Source organism: Neopelma chrysocephalum, unplaced genomic scaffold (genome assembly GCF_003984885.1).
Source record: "Neopelma chrysocephalum unplaced genomic scaffold, ASM398488v2 Primary Assembly neopelma1_97390, whole genome shotgun sequence".
Classification (NCBI taxonomy): domain Eukaryota; kingdom Metazoa; phylum Chordata; class Aves; order Passeriformes; family Pipridae; genus Neopelma; species Neopelma chrysocephalum.
Window position 1 is genome coordinate 2,289,926 of NW_020926031.1, and position 24,842 is coordinate 2,314,767.

The window sequence follows — 24,842 nt, forward strand, 5'->3', positions numbered from 1 at the left end:
TGGAGTTATTTATTTTCAATGAAGAATGCTAGAAAGGTTTTGCCTTAAGAAATTTTTACCACGGAAATAACCAGCTTCATTTCTACTCTTGCTTCCACTCTAAACCTGCCTGCACAGCCTAAGCAGCATTTTAAGCCTCAGCCTGTAGTACCCCACCTCACTGAACAATGGATCCTGTCTCTCCTAACCCAATTACAACTCATGTGGCTTATGTGGTACCTGCACAGCACACTGCTGGGATCAAGCATCCACACTTTTCCATTGCACATTGACAGGACCAAGGTTCAGGGTATTTGTCTCAAAGGAACATCAAATAACCTGGCTTGCACTTCTTCTTATCATTAATTGTGAAACCTCACATAGTTGCTCCTGTGCTCAGACTAATAGTTTGTTTTGGCTATAGCAGACCCCTCAGCAAACCATCTGGTTTGGGTCTGAAGACATAAGGAGATGGGATCATCTTTGGCTTTTGCCAGCATGCATCATTTCAGCCTATCTGAGTACCAATAATCCAAACCAGTTACTAAAAAGTCCCACCTGCACATCAAGATCAGGACATGACCTTGGACCACCACTTCCCAACGCTGCCAACCAGTAATAGGTGTGCTACATATGGTTCAAACTGTCTTCAGAGATGCTCACATCACTGCCTGCTTTAAAACTGACCTTTCCCTAACTTCAGGGTCTACAGGCAGCAAGTGTCCTTATCTGAGGGAGAAGTGTGGCACTTGCACCCAGAGGACTAGTGCCAGGATTCGTGTGCCCAGGTGAGTGCAGCATACACCAGGGCCTGGATGCATTATTCCTGGTATGCACTAGTGTCTGGGCTTCTCAGGTGGGCTGTGCCAACTGAGTCCAGGAGTAAAGGGAACAGAGCTCTCTGGGATGGAGTGACTGCAGGAGAAGAACTGAGCACAGACACCAGGCACACTTCCCAGGGAACTGTAGCCCCGACCCATTTTGTTGTGAATGACTTCACAATTTGATCAGGGATTAAATACTTCCTTGTTTAATAACCTAATAATGTGGGCTAGTTTCATGCTGGACTGTTGGAAAGTTCACTGTTGGAGTCATCAGCCAGACCTCACGTAAACGGCTTCCCCCAGCTCTCTGCCAAGTGAGCTGTCCTCATCTTTGGGTCCCCCGGCGGGTGGCTCTTGGCACAACTTTCTTCTGAAGGGCTTTGTTGTTCACGCGTGTGCCTGAGGCTCTACGCTCTGGGGGCTTCTTCACCACTTCTTGTTTGAGCTGGAAATGCACCTGGAGAAAGAACAAAAATAACTGTGTGATACCTATTTATATAAGGACTACACCGAATAGCGGTAGAAAAACCCCTCAGCAGGTTTTTCCTGGGAGTTATTTTGCCGTCAACGAACTGTCAGCACCTAAAAACGGACTCACTCTAACAGTTCATGAAATAACACATTTATTAATACAAATTTGTGACAATTTATGGGGTTTCCTGTGTCTGGAATAGGGTCTAACTGCAAAAAAAGCACACTTAAACTATGTAGTGATAATAATAAGAATAATACAAAGCATAGGCACACATGCTAAAGCAAAAGCAGCTTACAAAGAATATTAATACCGCAAAACCTAAGTACCTGCCCTAAAGCAAAAGAACTAACAAAGAATAAGTAAAGATTTTAAAGTACTATAGAGCAAAAGTAAAATTAGTGTATGTGTATAAAGCAATTGCTCACCCCAAGGTGTCCCGAGAAGGTGGGGGCTGAAAAGGTAGCCCATTGGTTACCTCCGCAGCGTTGATGGAACTTCTCCCCAGTTTTTGCTTATGTCAAATCTCTTTTTATACCTTTTTCTTCAGGCAGTTTTTGAGTGGCTATAGTCAATAAAATAATTTTGGGGTGATAGACAGATGAAACAGACCTAAGAATCCACTTCCCGTCAGCCAGGATGGCAGCCAGGTTTTTCACAAAAAAAGGTCGTGTTATCTCCATATCACTCATTTCTTCATTTTCATCCTTTTATCAGTTTCTGGGAATATCTCCCCAGGTGAGAGGGTTTTTTCCAGGAAATCATCAGGAGGGTTTTCTTCCTTTTTTGTGTGGTCTTATCTATCCCCTTACACTCTGTAACACTGGTGCATGTGTTCTGCTGGCTCAGAGGTCTGTAGGACATGCTTCTACGGCTTGCATTCGAAGCTGACTCTGGGGCCAAGACAAACAATAAGGGGCCTCAGCCAGTGTTAAGGGAACTCAGTTCTTGAAGCAGCTGAAAACTTTTTTTTTTACTGTGGAAAATGTTGTACACATAACGAGTGACATTTCTTATACAGTTGCTCCTGTGGCAATGTGATGTCCTAGGATGGTTTGGAAGAGGAGCTGTGAAAGGCAAGGGACTGACCTATGCTCTTTCTTCACCTTTTCTTGCCAGATAGATAGCATCGCTTTGCATCTCTGTGAATATTTAATATATAGGATGCTTTAGGTCAGACAGTTCTTTTTCAATTTCATCTTGTTAGCTGAATCCTGCTTAATGAGTCTTTCAGCAACCAGTGCTTCCAACAGATGCAGGCAAAAAAAATTTCAGGAAAGAAACCCTCATCCACTACAGCCATGCAAGCAGGTACAAGAGGGAGAAGAGGACAACAAACATGCAAAACACAGCATCAGATAAATGGGGAATGGGGAGGCCATACAGAAAGGTGAAACTGGAATTGGGCTGTATGGGCTTCCTCGGGGAGGGATGGAGTGAACAGCGGGTATGGGAGGTACTGCAGAAATGGGGACAGAAGGGCTGCTGTGAGAGGAGATCTGCAAAAATCAGATCATCAGGGAACAAATCAGTCTTCTACAGTAACACAGTAAAAAGAAAATCTATTTTAAAAAGGAGAGCCAAAGAGCTGGGTGCTTAACCTAGCAAAACAAAGGCTAGGATTGGGCTTGACAGCTCTCTATAAATACACCAGGGAATAAATACCAGAGAAGAAGAGTAGCTATTTAAAGCACAACATTGGCACAAGAGCAAACAGGGATAAACTGACCATAAATAAATTTAGGATGAAAATTAGATGGTTTCTAATCCCGAGAAAAGGGCAGTTCTGGAAGAACTTCAGAGGCTGCGCAGAGTGGGATGAAGAGATGGACAGTGGGAGAACAACCACAGAGTATTTACAGCAGAGCCTGACCAGTGTACATACAGCGAAGCAAATGATGTGCCAGGATGCCACGGGGGTGGTTCCTGATGGTCCTTAGAGGAGGCTGCATCTGTGGTTCCACCATGTTCACAAGGCAACAGCAGGGGCAGGGATCACCATACACTGTTTTTATAACCAATTTCTAGTTGTCCAGCCTGCCCTCAGAAAGGTATTGTAGAAGACACAGCAGTGTCAAGAGCACTTCATCTCCCAAAGGTGCTTGGCTGTTCTTTGTTGGCACCCAGTTTCCATCTATCTTGGGTGCTCTCAGCAGAAAGAAACTCTATGAGTTTGATAATGTGTCTGGTCCCAGGCAGAATGCAGATGATATCAGAGTGCTGAAACCCACAAAGCTAGAGGGATAACTAAATCTCAGGGAACATGTGCTATCTCCACATCATCTCATCCTAGAGAGTACAGAGAATGGAGTGAGAGCTAAAGACCAGCAGTCCCAGCCAGCCAGGGGCTCTCCCCATGGCCAAGTGGCAGAGGGACACAGAAGCTGGCATGGCAGCCCAGGGCAGCTGTGAGCCCTCAGCAAGGAACTGAAAGGCACATGGCATTGTCTGCACCTTGATTCCCTCTGTGAGCTGCAAGGAGCCCTGTGTCTGCCAAAGCAGCCAGCCTATAGCCACAGGTAATGCTTGACATCCCATCTCCTTTTTCTACTGCTCACTAAACATCCCCTACTGCATTTCTTTCTCCCTGGGGTGAAGATATTTTGAGAAACCCTTGTGACTATGCAGCCTGACTCACCAATGAAGGTGCAGCTGGGCCCACTGTTGTTGTCACCGTCTGGGGATGGTACCCCTCTGCAGAGGCTGTGACAGTGTAAGTGCCAGGCAGCCAGGCAGCAGTAGCCGGAAATAATCCCCCATATCACCTGGAACACAAGGCAGGAAGAGACAGCACTCAGGATGTTCAGGGAGCAAAGCAAAAGACATTCCAGTTGTTCTTGCTGAGGTACTTCCTCTAGGATGCGTAGCCTTCAAAACCCAGAATTTTTTTCCTAATCTGCTGGCTACTGCAAGGCTGGATTCACTTTGGTACGCTGCAAGTGATGTCTCATTAGTGCCAAGGAGGACAGGTCAGTCTGCAGGTAAATGCCAAGTGAAAGGGGACTGTACAGCAGCATTGGCTGTGTATGTGTCGGGAGCCTGTAAATCTGAGCGCTCGCCAGTCAGATGACAGCAGACCTAAGGGCAATCACAGCTCCAGTCTGACTCCTTATGCATAACACAATCTCTAATCCCTGTCACACACAGTTTTGCCACATTTGGGTTAGCAGGGTTTTAGCTGCTCATCAGCTCAGCTGCTCCCTGATTCTGCCTGCATAAGAAAGCCCCAGGAGCACTTTGACAGACCGTGTACTGGTGTAATATGTGTGGCCAGCATGGTTTGCTTCCCAAAGACACTAGCTGTGAGAAACACGCCTGTGCATCCTTGACCAGAGAGGGCTTAGGAAAGCCTAGGGAAGACAGAGGCAAGAACAGGGACAGGACACAACCAAGAGTGAGGTAGCACCACATTATGGATCACTTTGACAAATGGAGTATAATCCCATCTATGGAACTAGATGAGCATTGCAAATTGCCTCAGAGTGGATCAGGAAGCGCAGCTTCACTGTGAAGGTGGTACAGCCCTGGCAAAGAACAGCAGAAAGGCTGTGAAATCACCATCCTTGGTGTCAGTGAGAATTGGCCAGAGGGAGCAATGGGTAATCAGAGCGAATGGTGGGGACAATACTGCTCCAAGAAGGTGGCTGGACAGGAGACCCCAGAGGGCCCTTGGCAGCCAGCTCTTCTGTGTTTCTGTGATTTCTTCCACACTCCCCTTTCCTATGGAGGTTGGCATAAGTACCAGATATTAGTGTTACTGAGTCACAGATCTACGGCTGGGAGGAGTTTTGATTATTTTGTAGTCTGACCTCTGAAGAGCTGTAATATCGGCTATTTTCTGCAGCCAGTCTGTAATGTTTGGTCTGCTTGGAGGAGGGTGTTCGTGAAAAGGAGGTTAAAATTGGACAGCAAAGGAGAAACAACCACAACTTGGATAAGCTACAGTGGCACTTCATTCTCAGTCTAAACTTGTCAGGCTTGAACTTTCAGTCTTTTATCTTATTCTGCTGTCATAATATTTCCTATCCATTGTTTCAGCTCTTTGCATACAGTTAGATGCTTGAGTAGATTATCCCCTCAATCATCTCTCTCAGATAAAATAGGAGCTGAGTTTCTGAAGTCCTTTACAATAAGGTTTGCATTCCAGTTCTTGCCTCTGTCTTTCCTAGGCTTTCCTAAGACCTCTCTGGTCAAGGATGCACAGGCATATTTTTCACAGCTAATGTCTTTGGGAAACAAACCATGCTGGCCACACATATTATAGCCTCACCTGCTAACCTCCACCCACCTATCCAGATAGCCTCCAAGACTCTATATTTAAAAGAGACAGCATGCAAGGGGACCAGCAACCCACCAGAGGTGATGTCATGGCTGATTCCCTGGACAGATATCACTGCTCCTGCAATGCCGTTGTTGTTCTCGTCCGACACCAGCCCTTTGATGCCCTGGTGAACCTGCAGGGAGGGAGACAGACTGATGGGTCAAGGGCCCTCCTTTGCTCAAGAGGGTATTGCATCCACTCCTAGTGCCTACTGGTCCCCTACCACCAGGGCCCACAGGGACCTGCAGGAAAGGTGAAGGTGTCAGGACTGCCCCCTTACCTCTTCAATGAAAGCAACAAGGGCCTCTCGGTTGGCCATCCATTGCCGCTCCAGGTCCTCCTCAGGGGGAAACTTGTTGCAGCTCAGCTCCAGGGTGATTTCAAAGCAGTTGGTGTAGAGGTAATTGAAGTCCTGCATACCTGAAAGAGAAGAAAAGCCTGTGGCTAGGGCAAGGCCCCCTTCCCTCCCCATTCCCATGTCCCAGTCATCCTGGCCCCTGTCTTTCTTCAACTGGAATCACCCCACTCTTCTTTATGCCACAGGAGCAGCCTCCTCCCTCCATGACAGTGTGACTAGAGCCTCCCCCCCCATGCAGCCCTTCCCCTGTGGCTGCCCAACTCTCAGCTTTCAGCTCTTTCACCACTCTGCCTTCAGAAGATCAGGGAGGTTGGGTACCACAGGTGCCTCTGTCCAGTTCCTCTTCAATCTTCTTTCTAGCCTAAAGTGTTGATTTTTCAGTTTCCTCACTGTGCCTTTTTTAATCAGATTTGTCGGGAACCAGCAGCTACAAGAGATGTCTTCCCTTTGGTCAGTTGTGGGTTTTGATGGAGTTATGCTGTAGCATTTTCAAACACACTAACAGATTAATGCTTCCTCTGTCCAGCAGCATGCAGCAAGTCTCTGCAGACCTTGACTATTTCTGTGGTTCTTTCTCAAGCCACTTCCACTATTCCCAAGCCATTTCCTGGTCTGAGATGCAGACACCTGAATGGTGTCTAGTAATGGGCACAGTGCTATTGCCACACTCCTTCCCCAACACATTCTATCCTGAGGTTTGTTGTCTATCCCTTCACCTCTCTTCAGGTCAACACTTTGCTGTGGGTGGTGCTCACCTGCCCAGCCCTTACCTTTGCTGAGCGAGTACCAGGATGCCCCATTCGTGATGCCATCGGCAAAGTAGTCCCCGCAGTTCCAGCCACGGTGCATCCAGCCGTGGGCGTACGAGTAGGTCTTGGCCAGCTAGAGGGAGAGCAGCCAGTGGTCACTGCTCCAGCTCCGTGTGGCTGGGGAACCTGCCTGGCTCTGAACAAAACATGCTCCCTCCTGCACAGGCTTCACTGAGGAGCATGGGAGGGAAGTCAGACAGGAGACAGCTCTTGCATTTTACTGCCATAAAATACAACACAAGGTGTCCAGGACCTCTACGAAATGTAGGCAGATGAAGGCAGAGGAGGAGCAGTATTCTGGTAAGCTGGAAGCTTGCTGATGTCACACGTGGCTTCTGCCCTGCTCCCACTGAGAAGAGGGGGAACAGAGGGCACTGGGCCCATGAAGGGACACTCAGCCCCATTGATGCTGGGCCCCACACAGCAAACGGCACTAACAGGGGGGAGAAGACAGGCGAGGAAAACTAGCCAGTATCAGTCCTGATGCAAATACCATATAGATCAGGGGAATTTGGATTAGGAAAGAGTTTGGACAACTTCTTGTTCTAGCAACCACTTCTTTATTGCCCTTATTACGATTACTGCTTATTTTCAGACACGAAGGCAGAGCTAAAACTGGGCTGCTGCATCCAAAGCCAGTCCTTTGCATAGGACACAGTTTAAGAGAGACTGGCATTTTCATTTTCTAATGCAAACTCTATATCCTTGTATTATGGTGTTATGGTGTAATCTCATTCTTTCAGCAAGAAAACAGTTACTTCTCTACATTTCTGACTTCTGAGGCTATGTGGGTATCATTAGCCAACGCCCCAGACTGCAGGCTCTTTACATCTGGATCTGAGCACAGTTGTGATCCCAGGAGGTCCTGGCAAGCCCCTGCATAGATTCTGCTTCCAGAGAATGCGGAACTCCATCTCAGACTTATTTTTCTCATTAACTGTTCTGACGCAGACTTGCTTTTTTCTTGTGCTGGGTATTTCCTAATGGAAACAGTGACTGAAGGCATTGTTTTCTGGGATAATGGAGAAAAACCACAGGCTGCAGCTAGTGCTAACAGGATCAGCAGCACAGACTGATGCATGTCCTGATGTCTGCTTATGCTGCTGGTACTCTTGCTGTCTGTTGTATTCCTTGTTCTTCACCACCTGCAAGCCCCTGCTGGGCACTCACCCTCCTTATCCTGCTCTCAGCAGATCCCCAGCCAGACCCTGCAACGTCTCTAGGAAAAAAATCCTATGCATGCTACGATGGTGTGGCAAAGCTGGGGGCAGGCTCCAGCTCTGGAAGAGCAGGTTGGTATTGAAGACATCAGTGATACTGGGGTTATGGGGAACCCAAGCACAGCACAGACAAGGAAGGTGCTCCTGAGAGTTAAAACTGGCCTGTCCTTTTGGTGGGACCAGCTCACAGTGGGACTGCCCTGAACCTGGCTCACGAGCTGATGGCTGGCAGAAATGCTGGAGTCTGCTAATGGTTCATTCCAACACATGTCTTGGCTCAGCTCCTGCATGACGCAGTGACCAGAGACTCCCATCCAGCTCTCACACACTGCACCCTGCCAGGGAATGCCCTCACGTGGCTGTGCTCACCTTCTGAAACAACTTGTCATCAGGGGTAGGTGTGTTGACCGTGCGCCGGTGGCTCCTGAACCGCTGATCTTGAGACTTGTCATAGGGGTAATTTGCCACCACTGCTCCACCGTGCAGATTGGCTGAGAGCACAAAGTTGTAGCTGCTGATCCACTGGATCACAGCCAATGTCTCTGGCTCCACCTGTGAGGAGAAGAGAGAAGAGCTCAACTACCTCTGGGCCAGCTGCTGCTCCATGCTGGGCTGCAGTGTGATCGGTCATGTCAGACCCTGTCCTGCAATGTGTCTGCTGCAGCCCTTGCAGACATATTCTCCACCACCTGCCCTGATACACAGAGTAGGCTCCTCCTGTGCATATCCTGCAATAGCTGTCCCAGAACAACCCCAAAATCTGAGACACAGGCATTAGCTAGCATGTGCTGTGATGCCAGCCCCTCCTCCTGGCAGAGGTGCAAGCTGTGATATAGGACCAGGATTACATCATATCTCTGCATGCAGAAGGCTTAGAGAAGGAGTCAAGCACCATGCAAGCCAAATAACAGTGTACTTGCTTGCATGCTGAGACACTCTAAAAGCTCTCACAGCTTCCCAGACTAGTACCTGGCTTTTCCAGTTGTCAGGCAGTGGGATGTGGTGATTTGGCCCACTGATTTCCCTGCTGTAGTACATGAGTGTGTTGAGGTCAGGGAAGTTGCGGTTCAAGTCCACTCCATTGGCATTGTTCCTCCCTGTCAAGTACCCGTTGCTGTCCGGGCCCTGCAGGGCAAAGGTGCATCACAGGGGTGAGTACAGGGTGGGTGCAGGCAGGTTGGGTGTCAGAAAGGCAGGGACTGGCCACTGCAACAGCACTTCAGTGCCTTTGAGTCACAACCCATCTTATTGCTGGCAGGACAATAAAGAATATTGGTACTAACAGGCAAAGTCAGTAACAATATCTTCATTTTCCAGGGTGACAGAGACAAATAAACAATTTGCCTTAACTGAAAGAGCCATGGATACCTCCCTGAAGTCTAGCAGTACAAAGAAATTGGTGAAGATTTGTGGGAGGACTAGGGGGCTTACTCCTCCCCCATCTCTCATGTCCCTGCCTGCTCATGACAGTGGCATTCAGCTGCCACTTCCCCAGTCTGAGGCAGGGGATTTGCAGTGACCCTCCTGTGACAAACAACTTCTAAGGAGAGTAAGATAGTGTAGGAAGTCTCCTCCAATCAGCTTCCAAGGTCACCTGTGGCAGGACACACAGTGCAAGCCCTTGGAATGGGAGGTGAGAAGCAGTGACACCAGCTGAGGGGACAAATTTGGCAGGGCATGAAGAGAAAACATATCCGCTCCTCCTAATTGTGGTGAAGGGGATCCCACAGGGATTGGAAGGGTTTTCTGCCCCTACCCAGCTGGAGAAGGCAATTGCTGCCTGGTACCTGCTTGGCAGCCACTTCGTACCCGTCGGGGTTCATGGAGGGCATGATGTGGATGCGCGTGTCATGGATGAGGCGGGTGATCCGCTCGTTGCCCCGGCGGTACTCCTCACACAGGAACTCGGAGAGCTGCAGCAGCAGCTCACGGCCCAGCACCTCGTTCCCATGCATGTTCCCAACATACTTGAACTCTGGCTCCACTGGAGAGAGCAAGAGAGTGACACCATCAGCCAGTGCTGGGACAGGGGGGAAGAGCAAATTCCTACCACAGGGAGCCCCAAGCAAAGCCCAAGAGACACCCAGTAAATGGTGTGAAATTATCCTTTCCCTTGGAAAATGCAAACCTCAGCAAGGGAGAGTGGCACAGTTCTCATATGGGCTCCCCTCTGTTTTGCTACAGCACTCCTGGGAGCAGTTCAGGCTCCCCATCAGGTTGGTTTGGGCCTTTGGACCACAGAAGAGGAGTATTTGCCGGTGGTTTTGTCTTAGGTTGGGAAGAGACAGCATGGAGGGACCAGGGAGCATTGGCAGGATTGCTGCCACCCTGAGCCCTGGGGTGCCAGGGCCTCATAGCAATGTTGTAGGTGGCAGTGGAGGGGACAGGCCATTTCTCCCACCTCTGCCCTTCCAAGTTTGCTCTCAGTGCCTCTCACCAGCATGGCACATTCCTGACTACATACTTTAAGGAGTTTTTCATTACTTGTCAGGATAATACCAGTTCCTGGCTTGGGGTGAGATATGCTCTTTCACTGGAAGAGCAGAGGCACCTCTGACTGCTGTCATCAGCCTCGACTCCCATGCTGACGGGAGGCAGCAGTGGTTTCCTCTCTCCCTCCCCTTTACCTACCTCCAAGGTCAAGGTTTAGGGCCTTCCTCACCCTCAAGGGATAAGAACCTGGAGAAAGCCTCAGCAGCTGAGTTGAATATGAATCAAACTGCTCCTCAGGCAGCTCCAGTAGGAGCAAAATGGTCTCTTACCACTGACTTTTCTAAAATAAGGTCTCAAAATACAGACTTGGAGACCACAGACTGTGCCCAGAGCAGGACTTGCTGCTTTGCTGAAGGAGAGGTAGGACACACGAGGGACGGGTTATGCTCTCCCAGAGGGTCTTTTTAAAGCAGTTACTTGTGGGAAAATAAAATGTCAAATTGAAGGCTAGAGTCAGCACTGGTAGGATGAGAGACACCAGGGGAAGTAATTTAAAAAGGGAGCCTGACTGTCACATGGAAGGGTCAGGAAATAAAAAGGGTGTTGTTACAAATGTTGGCTTGCCAGAGCTTGAGGCTCCCGTCGAACGGTGAGTTTTCTGGCCACTAGCAGGGATCAGACTTGCAGTGGCAGAATGCAGCCTTGCTGCCACGTATGGTGTCCATGAGGATCCCTGGGGTACAAGGCATCGCAGCTCCACATTGGGAGCTGCTGCTTGCAAAAGCCCCTGCATCTTTGCTGCACAGGGAGGAGACACCACATCCAAAAGAAATACCTAATTTTGACTGAAGATTTTGCTTTTACGAATCTTTTGATTGCTGTGTCTCAGCGCAAGATACCAGAAGTGGGCAACATATTTTGACCTTGTTAGATTTCAGGGACATGAGAACTGATTTAATTAGATAATTCAGTTACTAAAAATATAGAAAAATCCTGGGCATATGTGCAGCCTTTAAAAAAATAAAGTCTCAGCAGGGATTCTCTGTTTTGTTTGAGTCTGCAGCAGGACTTGTCAGCCTTTTTCAGTATGCAAACGGCTAATCTTTATGCACATGGATACACAAGCCCTAATTAGTGCATGTAAACCCATTGACTCTAGGCTTACTTTTTGGAGTTACTTTCCATGTCCTTTAACGAAATCCACAGTTTCCCAAATTCCTTGTGCTACAAGCTGAAAGTGACAGCTTGAGGGTGGCTGGGTTCATGCTGCCTGCCTGGGCCAGGGGAGATCTGAGTCTGGGCCTTTTCAGCTGCTCTCTTGTGGTTCTGCAGGTGTAAAATCCAGTGGTGCATTGCCAGTGCCCTTTGCCCACTCCTTGCGTTGAATCAGCCCTTGATGCACTGTAGAGGTGCCCCAGGTGTCCTCAGCAGCTTTCCCTGTCAGGAAGCCAAACAGGCCTGTCGTAGAAGTGGTCAGGGTGGGAAGTCTCCCAACTCAGCTCCTGGTACCTCTGAAGTTGATACTCTGGGCCGCAGGAGTGGAGCAGCATGCCCCAGTGCAGTGCATCCTTGGGCAAGCTGCTGCTAGGCATGGGGTGCTGTGGGGTTTGTGGGGGCTGCTCCACTGAGGGAGGTAGAGGTTCAGGTTCCGCTCACCCCTGCAGCACTGCTAGCAGTTTTCCACGTGACTAATCTACCTGGACTTGTTGGCCCCTGCATTTAACCACATCAACCAAGATTTGAAAAGGCAAAAGATCGCGCAAAAAGTAGGCAGAGCTCTGTCCTTATCTGCAGCCCAGGGGCACCAGGCAGGGATGCGAGGGAGTCCTGTGTGCAGCCACCCAGCCTGGAGAGCCAGCTGGTCCCCTCAGCCACCTGGGGCACTTGGCTGTCAGCAAGGTCTGGCTAGGCAGTGTCTCCATGCTACAGGCAGCAGCTCAAGGGGCCATTGCTGCCAAGGTTCCACAGGGCCACGTGGCAGCAGGTGGAGATCCCTGAGAACAGCCTGTCACAGGGGCTGCACAGCCCACGGGGCTGGCAGGGCTCTGGGAGCCCAGCACCTGCTCTGCCGGGGAACCTGCTCTGTCCTCCTGGCTTTGTGGTCTGGAGAAGGAAAGCACGAACTGTTCCCTGCCAATACCCAGCAGCAAAGGGCAGAGGATGGGTGCTGTCTCTCCTTGCCTGAGCAACACTGCTTTGGGAGGGAGAAGGTGGCAGGGCAGGTGGGGTGCTGGGATAGACTCGCTTGGTTTCTCGCATTAGTTTGCGCTGAAAACTCAGCGCTCCGTCCAAAGTGCGCGCCCGGGCCGCGCTGCAGCTGCAGCTCACGCAAGCACAGTGCAGGCGTGCGGGCCGGGCGTGCGCGCCCCTGGGCTAGCTGCGGGGTCCCCGCTGGAGACGGCACTGCCCGACACCTGGACGTTGCCAGGAGTCCTGCCTGGACAGGGAGATACCCCCCACCCAGTGCCCCAGCAGTGCCGCGTGGCAGGGAGCGTGGCAGCGAAGCCCGTGCTCTCGGAGCCGCTGTCCCCATCCCCCCGTACTTACGGGGCTCGTGCACGCCCGGGGAGTCGCTGAACTCCAGCACGTAGAGGTGTCGGCCCTCGACGCTGCGGCCGATGCTGTAGATGCGGGTGACGTAGGGGCACTGGCTCTGCACGCGGAACAGGGCCTGCACCAGCTCCTCGTAGCGATGGTGGAGGAAGCTGAGGGCGGCCGCCCCCTCGAGCAGGAGCAGGGCTCCCACCAGGGGCCGCAGCCACCGCGCCATCCTCCCGCGGCGCTGGGCGCCCGAACCAGCTCCCAGCCCCGGCTCCCTCCCAGCCGTGAGCTTAAAGTGCAAACTCCAAGCAGCTTTTTCCAGCTGCCGAGTGCCAGCCCCCTGCACCTGCGGGCGGGGGGCGGCGGGAGCGGGGCGCGCCGGGGCCCCGCGGCGCAGGAATGCTCCCCCCGCCTGCCTGCCCGCCGGCGAGCCCGTTCTCAGCCGGGGAAGAAGTTTCCCCCCGCTCCAGCTCACTTATTAACCGGACAGCAAACAGGCCCCCGCAGCCACTGGCTGTCACCGCAGAAGAAGCGCAGGGCTGGAAAACTGGCTGAGGAGGGCGTCGGGGCTGCCAAGGCACGGGGAGCGGCGGGCGGGGGAGAGGAGAGGGGGGCGGCGGCGGGGGGATGCCGTCGCCGAGCCCTCTCGTGGGGCAAGAGCCGAGCGGGGTGGGGATGGCGCCGGGGCGGCCTCACTGGCCGCACGACTCCCGCAGCCCTGCCTGGTCCCTGCCTGCCCGGTGCGGGCAGCTCCCGCAGCTCCCCCCGGGGTCCGTCCCCTGCTCCGCGCCGCGCCTCCTCTCCTGCCCCATCTCCTGAGGAAGCGGAGGAGACACCGCCGCGGGCTCCGCGGGTCAGTCCGATCCTCTGCCCCAGTCCCGCTCACCCGGGATAAACAGGCAGGGACCGCATCGCCCTCTGCACAGCCACCAGCCCAAACTGCCGAGCTGGGACGGGGCGGGGGGAGGACAGAGCAACGTGGGGTGTGATGCAGGAGTTGTCTACTGAGCAGACAGCACGGAGAGCTCCACTCGGTGGTCTGGTATCGCCCTGCTCTGCTCTGGGAGCAGGCATGGGAAAGAACTGCAGTAGGCACTGAGAAGCAGGAGATTGCTCAATGGCATAAAGACAGATGAAAATGCCCTGCTGTCTGCTAACAAAGAGTTGCAAACTGTTTCTGGGTATGGGGGAAGCTGGTTCCTCTCTACCCCTCTGCCACCCTTGTCCCAGTGGCTAACAGACATCTCAGGGTCCCTGAGCTCTGCCTGCAGACAGCGCAGTTGCGGGAGGCAACTTTGCTTTGCAGCCTTGCCCCACGAGGCTAAAACTTCAGCAGCTTAGCAGCTCTGACAGAGATCTTCATCATGACATCCCTGACACAGAGCCCAAATACGAGCACAAACAGCCAAAAAATTTACCATCACAGCTGGACAGGCCATGAGAAAGGCTCCCTTTGGTAACATGCTATTCTGCTCTGCACAGGTCATGCTGGAAAGGAGCTCATCCTGCCATTAGCAATGGGCTTCTCAGTGCCATGGCAAACATTTGCCTTCCCTTCAACATTGAGGTGGATCCATACAGCATTGCTCCTAACTCTGTGTCTGCTCTAGCTGCCTTTTTCCCCAGCAAAGCAACCTCTACCAGTGCTGCCCACATCACTGCTTTCCTACTTGTTCTCCACATCACCTGCCAACTGGCTTTCTACCTCAGTTTTCCAGGAAGAGCAGTGGTAAAAGCAAGGAATCCCTGTTGATAGCCTCTAATGCAAACAGTACAGGCTGGTGGGCAAAGCACATGGTTTGCCTGCTCATGGCTTGGCTTACTAAGACTTTCCAACTTCGACTTTCTTCTGCCCCAGCCCTACTATATTTTTATATGTATATATACTTTTTATATATATATACACCTATATATTTTCCTATATACTATATATATATATACTATACTTTCCCTCCTTATCCCTGTGCCTTCTTGGTCTTCAGCTCCATCTGCACAGGTTCCCTCCTCCTGCTGTTTTTAAAAAAGTAACCTTTTGAAGACATGACCAGAAAAACTATTATACATATAGAAAGACAGCAGTAACCATATTAATACCTTCTCCTAGTTAAGCTTCATCCCACCACATCCCTGTTTGTCAGCCAGTCTGAAAGCATCACACATTCGGGAGCAGGAATGGCATTTCACCCATCTGTAGCCAGGTAACAAGAATCAGGGCTGGAGGTGACAACTTCTCCCAGCACATGTAAGAAGTGAAGGCAAATTAGCTGAAGCTGTGGCATGGGCATGGTGAGCATGGGTGAGGGGGACAGCTCTTATCTCTACAGCAAGCCACATCTGGTGGTATTTTGCAGAACTGGCAGCCCACATAGCAGTGGGAAATGCCCTCGCCTCCTTCACATCCCTGCTCCCGGGCCTGCTGGGTTCCCATGGAACTGCTCCTTTCCCAGCCTTCAGCAATGAAGGCAATTGGAAAGACCTGGGCGGCTTTCCAGCACTAGCCAGTGTTACTTGGCAGCCAGAGAGTGCTAGGCAGGGCTATAGTAAAATAGCACAAGCCCCATGTTTGGTCTGTTCTCCCCTTCGCTTTCGCTTCCCAGGCTGCTTTCCGTAGCCTGGGACAGCAGTGGCAGAGTTGGAACTGTGGTGCTGCCAAGGGACACATGAGGAAAGCTCTCGCTGTCCTGTGGAGAAGAGCAACACTGATGTGAGAAACAACACTTAAAAAAAAGAAATACCAGATCATTACAGCCTAAAAAGGAGCCATGAGCAACATCTTGGGTGGGTGGAGAACACATCTCACACACTACCAGGTCTGGAGAGTTAGCATGGGGATGGAGGCAGCCTGTTATCAGGCAGCAGGTTTAAAGTAAACAAAAGGAAATAGTTTTGCACAGAAGACACATTGAAATTACCTTGTCAAAGCTGAAAGTTAAATGAATGCAAAAGAGGATAGGATGGATTCATAGGGAACATGGGCACCCATGGCTATCAGATCCTTAAGCAATCATTTGATCACAAATTCCTTAATGGCTAGAAGAGAAGGCTTATGACATTTCCCCAACTATCCCTCTAGATCCTCACCCCCCCCTGCAGCTGGGGATGAATGCCAAAGCACTGCCTGTTTGATCTGACCTAGCACGGCTCTTACACACTCTAGGAAAATGACATCCTAATCCAGTGATAAATTTGGACATGTTTAAAAACAATGATGAAAGCAGAAACAAACAATATAAGATGTTAGAACTTAGAAACAGTGCAGGAAGTAAATAAAGACTTAGTTTGGAAAGTATGGCTAATACATCTGGGATGGATCATACACCCCCCACCCCCCACCCAGATGTTCAAAAATGGAGAAACCTTGAGGCAGTAGGAGAGGAAGCAGGAATGCTCTGTGCCACAGTGGTGAGAGTGAGAGGAATGTGAATGTGAGCCCTGTCCCCTCTATCGCTTCATGGCTGGTGGTCACAGTCAGCAAGGAGCCAATCCCTCCAGAGCCAGCCATGGAAAGACTCCATCTGATGGGTTCATTTTAGTTCTGGCCATATTGTTAACAGAGGAAGAATGGAAAATCTGAGGAAAGTTCAAGCTAATAGCCATAAGAATGAGCAAACTCTGGAGAGTTCATGCTGAAAGAAAAATAAAGACCATGGCAAGCATGTTTGCCTTGGCAGAGCTACAGCTGTGGCTGCACACAGAGACACGCAGCCCTGTGAACAAGGGGCACAGGCCCACCGTCCTTCACCTGTTTGGGGGGGTGAGAGGGTGGGCTGCAGTGCCAACATGATGCCAGTGGTGCCACCTGGGGGAGGAAAAGGGAAAATGAGGACAGGGGACTGCATCCATCTAGTTAGCAGCAGGGGAGAACAAGCTGCTTTGAGGAGGTCTGGGTGAAGCTAAAGCAAGGAAAGATGGGGTTTGGCTTCTAGCAGCCTTCCTGGGAGTGAGGCCACCCGTGTGAGGTGCCCAGAGCCTGGGAAAGACTACAGTGCCTTTCCCTACCAGGAGGGGATGCTACCATCCACTGTGAACTTCAGATCTGACCCAGAAGAACATCAAGGAACTGACAAGAGAGGAAATCACATCTCAGGACTTTTCCATGTTTAGTGCCAGAAGCTCCATTCCACTACTGGCAGACTCCCATCTTCCGGAAAAGAGCACAAAAACTTTTCTGGCATAAGTTCAGACGTCTTTATTATCATAAGCATACAGAGACCTTTGTGTGCATCAAAACAAAGATCCATTTCTTCAGGGCTGGGCCACAGAAAGAAAACACGTGGCCCGAGAGGCAGGAACTGTTGTCCTCAGCATGTCCCCCCAGCCCCTCCTAAACAGTCTATAGAGCCTGTGACGAAGCTGGCAGCCCTGCAGAGCCTGCACATCCTTCCTGGCACAGAGCATGGGAAGAATTGGGGTGGAGAAGGAAGGGGTACACATCCGGCCCAGAGTTGCTCTTGGAGAAGCTGAAGAGCTGTGGCCAGCCCAGACACTTCAAATCGGGCTCCCACGGCAGAGGTGATGGCCCCACTTCTGAGAGCTTCCTTTCAAGTGGAGGCTCCCCTGTGCTTTGCTGTAGGGCCAGAGAAGTCAGCTGTAGCCTGTGCACAGAGGAGAGGTAGCTTTATCAGGGAGGAGAGTGAAAGGTACTTAGAGCCTGTGGTGAGGACCAGTTGTTTTCTGCAAGAGGTGAGTGTTCTGCAGGCACCCAGGCTCTCTCCTCTGAGAAGTTCCGGTGGCTTTGCCCCACACCTGACACTTGGGTGAACATGGGAGAGCTCATAGAAGTCATCAGTCCCAGCAAGACCAGACTGCTCCTGCACTATCGAAAGCTATGAAATCCCCCTGCAAGGAACCTTCCCAAAAATGGACCTATCAACATTTTAACCCCAAACAGAGACATCTCACCTTGCTGCAGCACATCTCAGGGCTTCTTAGGAGCCCAGGAGAGCTCTCTCTTCTAGGAGAGACCAAGGTGTGGAATCTTGGCAGCTCAGCAGTGCTGAACAGTGAATAAATATTTGCTAGACAAGAACATGTGGTGTTAAAAGATGCTTTACCCCAGAAAAGCAAAACAGTACAGCAGCCAGTGGCCAGATATTAAAGCCAGAAGCTGTCAAATTAGAAATAAGGCACAAATAATTATCAGTGAGGCAGATCAACTGCATTAACAAGAGAAGTGATACATTATTACTGGCATATTTGGACATTCCCTCCACTATCATTAATGGTCTTCCTGCACACACTGGGTGTCTCTGGAACATTTGAGCTGAATACAGCTGGGTCAGATACAACACAGAAGCAAAGAAATGAATATTCATTAAACTTGAACTCTTTGACCAAGGATTTTGAGTAGCCTCCATGAATAAAGTCCTGCAATAACGGGAGAAATAGGGAGAAAAAAAAAGTCATAGGCTGTTCTGTGAAGATTCACATACAGGCAGTGATATGCAAGGGTCCCATCTTGACAGGATGCCTTCAGTCAACCAGTTCCTGGAGCCTCAGTCTGCTCAAGTGATTTTTCAAATGGCATGTCTGTTGTCACCTTCAAAATTCTAATTTTGGAGAGATTGATTTATAAACGGGGTCTAAAAGTCACAAGGTTTAAAAAAATGTAACATATTTTGTATTTATCTTAGCTTGGGGCCCTTAGGTTACACTCAAGTCACATTTAAAGCTTTAAAAAAACCCCAAAACTGAAACCAAAAAGCAAGATAATTATGATGGGAGGGAGTAAGTGAAGACACCAGCTGCTCACCTGGCTCTAGAATCAGGAGCTAACAATATTAATACTATGAGACTTGCAATAAAGATACAAAACTTTGTGAAAGCTCTTCTCACAGGTTCTGTATTTGTCCTTTTCCTTTGGCATAAACCCTTAGCAGGGACCAGAAAAGCAGACTGGCACAAGCTTTCTTTCCACACCAGCTTCCACATGGAGTTTCTGCATCAATTTCTGAAATGTCCTAATGGATCTGCCAGTTCCCATCATGGACACAACTCAGCAGCTGCCAGATCCCCAAAGAGATCGCAGGAGAGGAATTGCCATTTTGCAGGTTTCCATGCTGTTCATGGGGAGAAAGGATGCACCAGCAGGTGTGGGGAACTTCTCCAGGGCATCTGCTTTGCTATGAAGACTCTGTATGCAAGGGAGGTGGCACAAGATGAGGTGTGTTGCAAATGAGGCTGTCTGGGCAGCAGAAGCAGCTCTAATCACACATTTCTCCTGCATGCCTTCCAGCCACGATCAAAAACTACCGTTAGTCTCTCATCTACCTATATTTGCTGAAAAAAACCTGAAGGAAGACTGCATCTCTAACTGAATTCAACATCTCAGTCTATTTGCAGACAAAACAAAAACTGATGAATGGACTAACAGTGTGGTGAAGTGTCATTTGTGGATCAAACTGGATAATCTGCTCGGGGAATATTCTTTGAACAGTGTGTGTTTCAGTGGAGCTACGTGGAAAGGCAAAATAGCTCATATTGGAGACAGTGATGCACAATGTGGGACAGCAGCTGTTCTGGAATGCAATTACTGAGAAAAAAAAAAAGTTGCAATAGTCCAACTGGACAAAACAGCCTCAAAACTTTCTGTTGAGTGAGCAGACCTGGCCCTGAGATATATAAATGGGGAACACAGAGTACAGATCAAAACCAGAGGATATTACTTTATACACACTATTAATGACTCTACTATCACTCACTAATAAAAACTTTGGTGTTCCAATTTCAGAAAGATGTAAAACTTTTAAAAGAAGTGGAGTCAAGAGCTACAAGTGAGGTCAGCACAGAGCACTTCACAGATTGAAGATCAACCTATTTAATATGATATAATGACAATTTGCAAGCACCAACAAGGAAAAAGGGATTTTTAATAGCAGAGTTACTCAGTCCTTTGGAAATGGGCAGAACAAGGTCCAACAGAAGCTGAAGTCAGCTACTTCAGAGCAAAAATAAGACACAAATTTTTGGAAGAACAACGATCTGCCCAAAGATCATAGGGTAGATTTTTCCCTTACCTTTAGGTTCTTCAATATGGTAGGGCTTCTACTTCCAGGCATAAAGCAGAAATAACTGCAGGATATTTTCATGCCTGAGCTGTGCAGAAGAACAGGTTGGGAGAGCATGAAAACTCTGAGTTCTGTGTCTGTGCTTGCCTAAAGGAGAAGGTGTTATTGGGTGTGCACATCCTGACCCCCTCCTCACTGCCTGCACCTTTGCTTGGGGAAACACGTGAAGGTACATGTTTACCATGCCTTTTTCTCTATAATATCTGCTTTCTTTTGACCTCTGGCACTTACAGGCCATTAGGAGAAGAGATATCCAAGATTTTGTGGGAGGTAGACAGGCACCAGTGGTTTCTGAGCATTTTTACAAAAATGGATTTCTGACTTACCTCTGTTTTTTTTTTCAGACCAAGGAATGGAAAAATGGAAGAAAGTGATTCATAAACCCAATCAATGGCATCATCCTAGTTGTGTGCTAGAAGATGGGCCTCAGTATGTGCACTCACAAGCCCTGGGTCGTATGGCCATAGGATAAGCCTATTCCATCAGGGAAGAAAAGGCAAATTTTCACTAATTTTGCTGATGGAAAGCAAAGTTAACCAATGCTGGTTAATTGCTGCCAGCTGTCTATAGGAACATTACTTAATAAACATTTTCCCTAGATTGGAGGCTGCTGTATTATCAGCACAGTGACCCTGGATTGCTTTAGTGGATCTATACCTACAGGCATGCTGATAACACCAGAGTTCCTGTAGGCATAAGCACTCACTACTGGGCAAGGATCCTTGGCCAGTACAAGCTGTTTCTGCAAAAAACAGCAATGCCTGGCTGGGAACTCATGTCTTGATGTACCCTAGGGGCATGGGAATGGCTCAGTGCGACAGTGAGCCAGCTTTGGTCCAGCAACAACATCAGGAAAATGTGGGAAAAAGGCCTCTTACCACCTGCAAAAGGAGCTGACAGCCACCAGAGCCCAGCTAAGGGCTGATGACCACCAGCACGCTCAGTTTCTTCATCCTCATCCCTTCTTTTCCCAGAGTGGCATTTGGGAGCCTGACCCACCTTCAGGGGGCAGTCAGGTGCAAGTGCTGTACCCAGCTGTAGGGCTGCGAGAGCTCAGGGCGCAGGGAGGTGAGCAGAGGTGTGCTGGTGTGGAAAGGGCTCTTGGGAACAGCTTCAGCAGAGAATGAGCAGGATCACCCTGTGTGTGACAGCTCCCAAGAGCTCAGTGGGATGTGTGACCCTGAGATTACCCTTGCAGGAGCACTGGCTCCCAAAGATTGCTGCCACTTTTCTCTTTATAATGCTGTGCACAAGGCAGAAACCAACAAGCAGCAAAGTTTCATTGAATGAAAGTACAACCCATTCAAGGAGGGGACACCAACTTGTCTGTCCTTGGCAGAGAAAGGTGGCGAGCCTGATGTCCCAACATCTCTCAGTGCAAGTGTGAGTCAGAAGAAATAAATGCCCTTGTACAGTCAGTAGCTTCAGTGAGAGGAACTCTGCAGTACCGCCTGCTCTGCTGGGGTCTCCTAGCCCTGAGCAGCCGGGATGACATGGCCCCTCTCCCCTCCAGGTTCTTCCTAAACAATCCCCTTCTGCAGGCACTTGGGCTTGTGAAAGAGAAGCCAGGCAAACAGGAGCACAGACACCAGCACAAGGGAGCACAGCACCATCAGCCCCACGTAGCTGCCATGGGAGAGAGGGGGCACAGCTGGCTCCTCTGCAGGGATCATGTTGGTCAGGTTCAGCATGTAGCCCAGGGTCCAACCTGCATCACTGCCACCAATCTGAAACAGAAGAGGAGCAGAATCAGCACTGGGAGGTGCAGGGGCTGCTTGTGGCATTGCTGGGGCAGTGACCCTCCTGGGGATAAAGGGCCAGGCTGTGCAGTAGGGGTGTGCAGGGCAGAGCCCTCCCCACCACGATACAAACCTTTCCAAGGAAGTGGATCCTTTGCCAGTTATCTTCGGTGAATTCATAGCCATTTTCCAGGAGAGAGAGGATGTAGGCTCCAGAGAAGCAATATTCACTCAGGTACTTTTCTTTGATGTTTTGATACATTGTCTTCACCTAGGGAAGGAGGCAATCACCAGGCTGTTAAACACACCTTCCCACTGCTCCAGCTTGTGCCTGAGCATCCACTATAGGCGCTGGGGGAATCTTCCCCATCTTGCTTTGGAAATTAACCCCAGCTATTTATCCTACATAAAAGTATCAGCAGCCATAGTCTACCACAACAAGCACTGCTCACCTCTTGCCAAGGCCGGGCACAGAAGCTCTCAATGGTTCTGGTCACTTTGTTCAGGGGAACAGGGCTTGCTTCACCGGTCAGGTTCAAAAAGTTCATCACAAAATAGAAAGCAGAAAAAGCCTGAAGGAGAGAGATTGTTTTAATCTGACTGGGCCTCAGCATGAGCAGAACAGCAGAAATCCCATTAAAAAAATGAGTTTGTTTACAGATAGAGAAACATAAGAAGCAACATCACACACATAAGAGCAGGTACATTTTCAAGAGTGATGTCATTTTGAGACATACCCCTCAGAACTGCTGAGAGGTGGAAGTAGAAATTATGGTATCCTGAAGAGCTTCTGTAATCTCTCTCCTTTACATGTGCCAGTGGCATACAGTGGACGCTGATTGCCATCACAACCGTGATCCCATTCTAGCAACTGAACGAAGTGAGTGTGCAACTGATATCACCACAAAGAGCAGAAGTGATGGTCTGAAAGGACTGTACAGAGCCCCATCATATAATCCGAAGTCCAGAAAACTCCTCTCTGACCATGGTCAGTAGCTGATAGGTAGAGGGCAGTTTATGAACAGGGCAAGGGTGTATTAACAGTTCCCCAGAAAGCCTCAAAGTCACTGAAGTCTTGCAGCGCTAGGACTGATGGTCAGCATGGTGTCACACGTAATATGTGTTCAGAGTGTGCACTGTCTCCTCATCATGTCTGGGAAGCAGACAGGTGAGCTGACTGGTTTTAGTAGCACTCAGACACTTCTGGTTGAATTTCAGGTCTGGTTCCACCACTGACCTCAGGAGACAAGGTTTGCGGAGTAGGGTACCTGCCTGCAGCAGGCTCTCCTGCCTCTGGTGCTGGCCATCAGGAAGGACTGCTTAAAAATGAATTAGTAAATACAGAACCCCAAGGAGATGGGTCAGAATGGGAACAGTGCAGTACTGGCAGGCCAGTAGTTACTGAAGTAGCTCTTACATGTCTGCCCTCACCACAAGTGCAGCACTACTTTTGTAGGTACATGTCCAAAAAGCCATCTTATAAATGATTTCCTGTCTCAGTCATGAAGAATGCACTCTAGCATTACTCTGAGCTTCTGCTCTTCTAACATTCTGAATTATAAAGAGTTGAAGACTGTGAAGACTCACCCCAAAATCCCCTTGTAATGGAGGTAGGTATATCCCATTGAAGGAGCAACTGGAGTAAGGACAATTGGTTTTGTCGAAGAGTTTCTGGATGTTTTCTCGGCACTTTTGATAATCTCCCTCTCCCTCTATGTACAGCTGGCTGAAAGGTAATTGCTTTTTCTTGTCTGATGTACAAGGGTTTTTGAAGAAGTCACTTATATTTATAGTCCTCTGATACCCCTGGTGAAAGCATGGGTCAAGGAGACTGCTGCTCTCCACGGTCTGAAAGTAAAAATCAACTCAAGCTGTTACACTTTGCTCTAGAGTAACACCCTGAGAAAGAGCCACAGGGAATGGTGGCCACAAAGCACTTGTCATGATACGTCACATCAAGGTGCACACATCAGGTCAAAGGGATGAGGATGGCTTAAGACACTGGCTTTGAGGGGGAAGGTGTGGGTACTGCTACAGCCTCCATGTAGGACCCTGGGCAAATTACTTTCAGCCACAGTTTGTGAAGCTGCTGTTGATTTGGGATTCTCAGAGACTGTAAAATGTCATCTCCCCTGAGTACTTCAGTTAAGTGCAGTTCTCTTGCTATCCTGTGCCCAAGAATCAAGGCACCTCAGATTGGTAGTACTTTTGAAAGTATTGACTGGCACCTCTTTGGGCACCTTGTGCCCAGTTTTTATGGAGGACAATGATGTTTCCCTAATCCAGACTAAGAGATGAGGCATTTAGCTGGGACACAGCACCAGTATGCCAAAGATGGAGGGTCCAGGGTCTCCATGTGAAATTACAGGTGTAGATATACTTGCCTGTAGGTCCCTGGCCAGTTTCTGTTGCAGAGCCTGGTCCTTCCCATAGCAGAGAAAGCTGTGTGTGTACACCTGGTAATCCTTGCCATAGAGACGGAAGTAGAGCTGGTTCTCTGGAGACTCAGAAGAGAGTTCCTTTGATACAAAGGTAATCTGTGTTGAGGCTCCTCCAAGGTCTAGTGCTCCTGATGTCTCACTTGTGGATTTCAGGGAATGTAGAAGCTTTTTCCAGCCAGACTTTAAAAAAAATTAATTTCAAAGTAAAACAGATATATCAGGCATGGAGAAGATTTTATTTTGGAGATAAAAAAAAAGAGAAAGACTTATGTGGAGAAACAGAAGCACAGAACACAGAAAACACAGGAAGTCTTGGAGAGGGGCATGACATGAGAGCTGGAACATGACACAAGAAAGGTGCAGGTTTGTAAATGCATAACGTGGATCACATCACAGTGCTTGCAGGAGGACTAAGAATATAAAATGTAATACAATTGTTATGAGAAAAAGACAGCCAACTTACTGTTTCAGTTCCCAGATGATTTATAAGCTCAATAGTAAAGAATCACTGTCAGACTTTACAGACACAGAAGTATTTTAGATCAGGAAGTGAGAAGGACGCTGTACCCAAGCAAAATTATTGAAGATGCTGGTGTTTTATTTCAGTGCTTTAAGCCTGACTACAGTGGTGCAGCCTG

At 49.3% G+C, this 24,842-nt stretch overlaps 2 protein-coding genes across 10 annotated transcripts in view; both read right to left on the reverse strand.

Annotated features, from left to right (window-relative positions):
• Positions 1 to 7: 7 nt before the first annotated feature.
• Positions 8 to 13,373, reverse strand: CPN1 (carboxypeptidase N subunit 1). Its single transcript, XM_027672142.1, is given in 10 exon segments — positions 8 to 1,260; positions 3,914 to 4,003; positions 4,006 to 4,040; positions 5,630 to 5,729; positions 5,877 to 6,016; positions 6,725 to 6,836; positions 8,353 to 8,535; positions 8,953 to 9,108; positions 9,771 to 9,967; positions 12,964 to 13,373. Coding segments are annotated over 10 exon segments (1,368 nt in total). The 5' UTR covers positions 13,187 to 13,373; the 3' UTR covers positions 8 to 1,128.
• A 6,433-nt stretch (positions 13,374 to 19,806) lies between these two features.
• ENTPD1 (ectonucleoside triphosphate diphosphohydrolase 1) overlaps positions 19,807 to 24,842 on the reverse strand; it is a 30,281-nt gene continuing 25,245 nt past the window's right edge. For all 9 annotated transcript variants that reach the window (XM_027672132.1, XM_027672133.1, XM_027672137.1 and 6 more), the window contains 5 exons: positions 24,148 to 24,384; positions 23,351 to 23,611; positions 22,216 to 22,335; positions 21,897 to 22,034; positions 19,807 to 21,751 (listed from right to left, as the gene is read on the reverse strand). In XM_027672132.1, the coding sequence (XP_027527933.1) occupies positions 21,545 to 21,751; positions 21,897 to 22,034; positions 22,216 to 22,335; positions 23,351 to 23,611; positions 24,148 to 24,384 (963 nt within the window). In that variant the 3' untranslated portion in view covers positions 19,807 to 21,544. The remainder of the gene's footprint in view (positions 21,752 to 21,896; positions 22,035 to 22,215; positions 22,336 to 23,350; positions 23,612 to 24,147; positions 24,385 to 24,842) is intronic.